This window comes from Mus caroli, chromosome 8 (genome assembly GCF_900094665.2).
Source record: "Mus caroli chromosome 8, CAROLI_EIJ_v1.1, whole genome shotgun sequence".
Lineage (NCBI taxonomy): Eukaryota > Metazoa > Chordata > Mammalia > Rodentia > Muridae > Mus > Mus caroli.
This window is the reverse complement of record NC_034577.1, coordinates 116,300,755-116,307,297: the sequence shown is the minus strand read 5'-3', so window position 1 is coordinate 116,307,297 and position 6,543 is coordinate 116,300,755. Positions and strand designations below refer to the sequence as shown.

General features: G+C 47.2%; 1 protein-coding gene across 1 annotated transcript in view; it reads right to left on the bottom strand.

The window, feature by feature from the left end:
• Nucleotides 1-6,543, bottom strand: part of Disc1 (DISC1 scaffold protein) — a 211,809-nt gene that overhangs the window by 93,625 nt on the left and 111,641 nt on the right. The window contains exon 9 of the mRNA XM_021170050.2: nt 5,507-5,695. Coding sequence (XP_021025709.1) covers nt 5,507-5,695 — 189 coding nt within the window. The remainder of the gene's footprint in view (nt 1-5,506; nt 5,696-6,543) is intronic.

The window sequence follows — 6,543 nt, the reverse complement described above, 5'->3', positions numbered from 1 at the left end:
AGAGAGAGAGAGAGAGAGAGAGAGAGAGAGAGAGAGAGAGAGAGAGAGAGAATGGGACCACATACCTCTGTAGGTTCCCCAAGCCCAGGCCATCTGAAATGTGGCTGTCAAGAGCAATTGGCCAAATTGAAAATCTAGCAGATGCATAAGGGACACCCTACAGCACAGAGCTGAGGTCCTCCTTAAAATGAAGTGGCTGTCACAGAGCTGTGCACTGAAGTTTGGTGTGGCATACACCTAAACCATCATGCATTCCCATGGGGGTAACTGATGAGCGCGGAAGCAGAAAATATGAAGTGAGGGTACACAGAACCAGGGAATGCAGAGCATGGGGACATGGAGCCAGGGAACATGCAACTAGGAATAGTAAGAAACACGGAGTCCTAGGATGTGGAGGCTGGAAGCTGACTCAGTGACTTGAAAATGAAGACTGACCATCATACAGACTTTGATCATCTCAATTACTTTCAGTCTTGCCTCATTTTAACTCTGTAGGCTTTTGAGAGTCCTCACCTTTCTATCCTTACTTGCTTTTGTATTCCTGGCTCCATGGTCTCTGGCTTCTCTGTGTTCCTGGCTCCCTGCTGTCTATCTCTGTGATCCCTGGGCTGTTGGTCCACAGATTCCTGCTTAAGTAATCCCCTTCAAGGACTGTGGACATAGAAATCAGGAGAGATGACATATGAGCAGTGACTTGACTGTTGTCTACTGATGGTTTCGGGTTGATCAGATGTCCATATGGACAAGATCTCCATTTAGTTCATATTTCCCAGAAATATGAAATCCTACCCTTTGGCCTTCTCCCTGGAAATGGCTTGATTCCCAACAGGGAGCCCTGAAGGCTCACCAGCTGTAAACCCAGATCTACTCAGGCAGCCTGCTGAACTAGAGAAACGCATTACCATGCTAATGATGTCCTATTTAAATTCTAGCCTGATTACTCTGTGATGAAATCACTTCCCTCCACATTGGTTCCTTTATATCTGAGTTCTAGTATGAAATCAACAGTGTTAATAAAGTACAATACAGATTATCAAGTCATACACAGGAGATGGAGAAACAGCTGTATAAATCTTAAGGTTCTTTTTTTTTTCTAGAAAAACAAAACAAAACCTAAAATTGGTTACTGATTTTCATTCTACCTCAGTTTCCCTTATGTAAAAAAAAAAATTAAATGCGCGTTAAATAAAGGCTGCTGGTTCAGGGAACATGGAGACTACTTTTTCATTTTGTTCCATTCTACTAAGCATTCCTCAGAATTCAAGTGTGTGACTTGAAGTCTCCAAACTAAAGTCTTCTCTCCTCCTCACAGGAGTGTGTCACCATAACAGAAGCCTATGGAGTCAAAGGCAGCAGCCATGAGTGTTGCCCTTTGCCCTTGAGACTGTTGTGCTTCTGCACCTTTCCCATCACCCCAGTCTGAACATCCAACTCAGGGCTGAAGCGGCTCAGCTGGCAGAGTTATTTGTCCGCTGTACACAAAGCCCGATGTTCAATTCTAGTATAGCACAAACTAGGTCTTAGGAACTGCAGGACCCGAATATGATCCCTAAGGAGGTGGATGCAGAAAGATCAGGAATTCAAGATCACCCTCAACTATACATGGGGTTCAAGACCAGCCTTAACTATAGGAGACCTTGCCTCAAAGATAAAGCAAACCAATAACTATCCAAAGGGGACCACTCTATCATCTTCAGGAAAGTCCCCCTTGTCACCATTCTCAAGGAGATCTGAGGTCTGTATCCACAATCCAAACCAAGGAAGAAAAAACAAACACTTTACATCACTCTCCTGCCCCCCAAAATGAACATAGGCTTGTGGCCCAAGGCCACCATGCTGGGTCCTGGGATACCCCAATAAGACTCAGAGGCAGTATTTCAGTTCTCAGTGAATGTACAAGCTAGCCAGGGACAGAAGGCACAAGGACATCTCCTCAGTGAGACAAGCTGGTCCATCTCTGGTGGCTATCAATGTTGCTTCCTACCAGTAAGAGTCCTTCATATGAACAATACTGCTGACTGGTCCTTAAACAAGAAAAGGTTTCCTCCTTCTACAGAAAGAGAATCCTAGAACTTCAAGAGGTACTCAGCTGCCCAGGGTAAGGGCAGCTCCTGTTACCCTTGCAGCTGACTGTCCTCATGTACCAAGGTCAAGTTCAGAACAACGATGATAATAGGAAGTCACATGCAGAACCCTACAGGGAGCGGTGAAGGGACAGCCATGTTCTGTCTTTTGCCTCCTGGCAGGATCTGGTGTCATCTAATAAAGAAGCTCGGAAGAACAAGAGGACTCACATCCCTGAGCCTAAGAGCTGCTTGTCCATCCCAACACAGCTTTCTCCAGCCACTGTTAGAAATCACATTTTTAAAATGTTTTATATTGGGGTACAGATATAGCTTAGTGGTAAGCACAAGGGCCCGAGTTCAATCCCCAGAGCCCACATAAGAAGCCGGGTGAGATGAGACACTTGTAATCCCAGTGGAGACAGTGGAGACAGAAGGATCCCAGGGGCTTTCTGGCCAGCCAGTCTAACCAAATAGGTAAACCCCAGGTTAGGGAAGATCTTAAAACAAAGTTTAGGGTGCCTGAGAAATGGCATCCAAGGTTGACCTCTGACCCCTGACCCCCCACTCACGTGGGCGTGCAAACCTAAACTCATATGTTGCTCGTTTCCTAGTTTCCCCTTAAGAAATTTTATCTATAGGCTGCATAGATGGTTCAGCAATCAAATACATGTAGTGCTTTTACAAAAGACCTGAGTTCAGGTCTCAGTACCCACACCTGGAGGTCCACAAGTGCCTGCAACTTCAGTTCCAGGGGATCCAACGCCCTCTTCTAGCTTCTGGGGGCACCGCATTCAGTGTGTGTATATAACCCTCTCCCACAAATCGCTCACATGATTGTTGGTCTTCTTGTTTTTGTTTTTCATTTTAAAACCTAAGAAACAGGTATTTGGCTTAAGACTGAAAAGATTGTGGCGCACCATGCCCACGCAGACCCAGACCTGCCTTTCCTGCTTGCTTGAGCTACACTTGACCTTGGACACAGAGTTCCTTCTGAGTTGCTGTTTCCCAAGATCCAAAAGCAGCTGAGCCCAGACTATGACTCGGTTTTATTACATTCCAATCGGTGGAAGCTTCAATTCACACGGGAATTTGTTTTCTTTTAGTTTTAATTACGTGGACGCACATATGCCTCTGTATGCCTGTACATGTGAGTGCAGTACCTGTAGAGGTCAGAAGAGGGTGTCACTCCATGAGAACTGAGGAGCAAGCATGGGTCCTCTGCAAGAATGCTTGCTTTTCCCCATTAAACTATCCCCTGGCCCCTGAAATACATTTTTTATTTCTTTGTTACCTACGTTCTTAGCAACTCTTGCATGGTTCATTTGAGTGATCTAAAGCCACACGTCCTCAGCCTCAAGCACAGGCAAGCAAATCCACAGGGAGAGGGTGGCTGACCCAGCATAATACTATCACGAACGAAGCACAAAGATTCCCCACCACGAGCCATCTGCAGTTCAGTCGTCTCCTGTAACAATCTCCCATTCCGCTTGTTTATGTTTTATTCATCATCTTGAAAGTATTTAGTGAAGTAACAATGATGAGATTCACAAATACTGCACAGCGCTTTTTTTTTTTTATAAAGATATTAATGGCTTTAAGAGCTCACGCACCATTCAAATGAAAACATCGTTGGGCTAGATTTGCTCAAATCTGTTTACATCTCCTTTATTCTTCCATAGAATCCATTCCCCCGTTTTTCCTGTTTTGTGTAAAAACTGAGTGCTTACACTGTGAAACATTTTGGTTTTTCTTATTCATAAGACTAAAAAAAAAAAAAAAAAAAAAAATCTGCTGGAGCTCTACCCTGCTCCGGTCTGTCATGACGAAATGAGCTAGCCTGCAGGGCCTGGGGCCCCGGAGCTCCCTCCACACTGTGCTTATGGACAGACGCTCCGCACACAGCCTTGGGCTGCATGTGGCAAAACAAACAAACAAATAAATAAAAGATTTGGCCTTTAAGAGAGAGAGGGATGGCTGGGCAGTGGTGGCGCACGCCTTTAATCCCAGCCCTTGGGAGGCAGAGGCAGGCAGATTTCTAAATTCGAGGCCAGCCTGGTCTACACAGTCAGGGCTACACAGAGAAACCCTGTCTCGAAAAACTAAAAGAGAGAGAGAGAAGGTAGTTCAGTGGGCAGAAACCCATGCAAGCTCCGTGAGCCGAGTAAAGGTGGACTGAGAAGTGACTCCTGAAAGTTGCCCTCTGACCTCTGCGTGACCAATGCAAAAATAACACGCAAAAAAGAGACTCTCTGACCCTTTCCTCTCTCTGACTCCCTTTGCTCTCTCTGATCTCTTTCTCCCTCTCTTCCCTTCCTCCTCGCCCCACTCTCCATGTGTCCCGCTCTCCATGTGTTCCCGGCCAGCCCCTAATTCTCCTCCCCACCCCACCCCCACCCCCGTCCCTGTCCCTGTCCTCTGTCCCCTCCTTCTCCTCTTTCTCTGCCCCTATTCCCTGCTCACCCCCCTTCCCATGCCCCCAAATAAACTCTATTCTACACTAAAAGAGGGAGGAGGGGCCCGGGAGTGAGTGGGGCTCAGTGGTTAAAACTGGAGCTGCTCTTACAGAGAACCATGAGTCCTGTTTCTAACCCCCACATGGAAATTGTATCAACAGCTCCAGGGGCATCTGGCGCCCTCTTCTGGCTTCCTCAGGTACTACACTAACACGCACAACCCCCTCCCCCATGCATAACTTAAAATCAAAAATTAAATACTTCATAAAGAAAATTTAAAGAGTTAAGGGAAATAATGTTGAGCCAGCTGGGGCTTCATTGGCAAGTGAGACCATGATCACTGGCCATCTGATTCAAACAGGGAGGGAACAACGGCTCACACCGTTCAGGAGAACTCTAAAGCCTGGTCTGCTCATCCCACAGTGGCAGGCCTCGCCCTGACAGCTGGAGCTGTGGTTCCTTGTTTGGACTTTGAGCACTGGTCTTCCCCGACGTGGATGTGTGGAATGTGCAGGTGGTGCCTGTTAAGTGGAACACAGGGCAAATAGCATTTTGGCCCTTCTGTAGGCCAGTGCCAATGTCACCCGTGTCCTTCTCCTGAGGAAAGAATCAACCCTCAGAGGATACCCCGACAGAAGAGTCACCCCCTGGTCCCTTCTCAGTCCCTTCTCTGTCCCCCGTTGTCGACCTGTGACCTGAATCTTGGAAGACTGAACCAAGGGAGAACCTCTAGCTCAGGATGTGTGCCCGGGGTGCAAGCTACACAGCCCACAGCATGAACCAACAAATGCAGAGCAGAAAAGGTCAGAAAAAGGCAAAGTAAAAGCTAACAGGTGACCCTACCCCGTTACCCAAGGCTCATGCCAACAATGTCCCCCATGAACTGTCTGGGTGCTCTCTGCCACTGTCACAGCAAGGTGATCTAGCCACAGGATCCAATAATATCAGCACTACATTGCCCTGAGGCTTTGGCTGGGGGCTACTCACTGTGGGCGGCGTCCTGGAGTGCCAGGTCCTGCCTGCACCTGAGGTAATCCTCTTTGACGATGCCCAGCCTTCTGCTGTTCCTGGAGCTGAGTGCCAACAGCCTGCCCAGGAACATCTCTAGCCCTTCCCGCTCTGACGACAAGGCCCAAATCTCCTCCGTGAGCTCCTTGGCTGTGGAGAAGCAGCTTCCTGCAGCACAGTGGGGGGAGAGAGGAGAGAAGGTTTCGTGTGTGAGCTTTTTAATAATATTTGCATTCTTTGAAAGTTCCATGCATTTATATAATGTGTATTGATTATTATGTGTCCACCGCGATATCTGTGGACCTCCCTCTAGAACCTATGCCATGTCTTCCTCCCAACTTCATGTCTTATTATTAATAACCCCTGATCAGTGCCGTCCGTATGTGCATGGGTGTGGAGGCCATCCATCAGGCCATGAGCAACCTGCCAGCAGCCATGTCCCCAGAGGAGAACGATTCTCCCTCCCTCAGCAGCCCTCGTCTATCAGACCTCCTCCGGTGGGGCGGAAGAGTCTCTTCGGTGCCTCCCCAAACATGCTGGTATTTTCTGTAAATGAATTGTGAGATTCTCGTGTGTGAACACTGGAGACAACAGTATCCTGCTGCATCACCAAGAGGTTGGGTACACCTGGAAGGGATGCCTCTGAGAATAACACAGAGATGTCCAGTAGTAGGACCAGAGAAAGTCCCAGGTATCACTGCACACAGTACACAAATGTCCAAGGACAGATACAGCAAGCACGGTGAAAAGGCACTGGCCTGGTAGTTAAACTGCAGATAAATTAAACCCTCCCCCTTATCAAAATTCGAAACATATTTGATGGCTAATCTTTTTTTAAAAGATTTATTTATTTTAAGTATATGAGTATACTGTAGCTGTACAGATGGTTGTGAGCCATCATGTAGTTGCTGGGAATTAAACTCAGAACCTCCGCTCACTCTAGCCCCGCTCTCTCTGGCCCAAGGATTTATTTATTATATGTAAGTACACTGTAGCTATTTTCACACACACCAGAA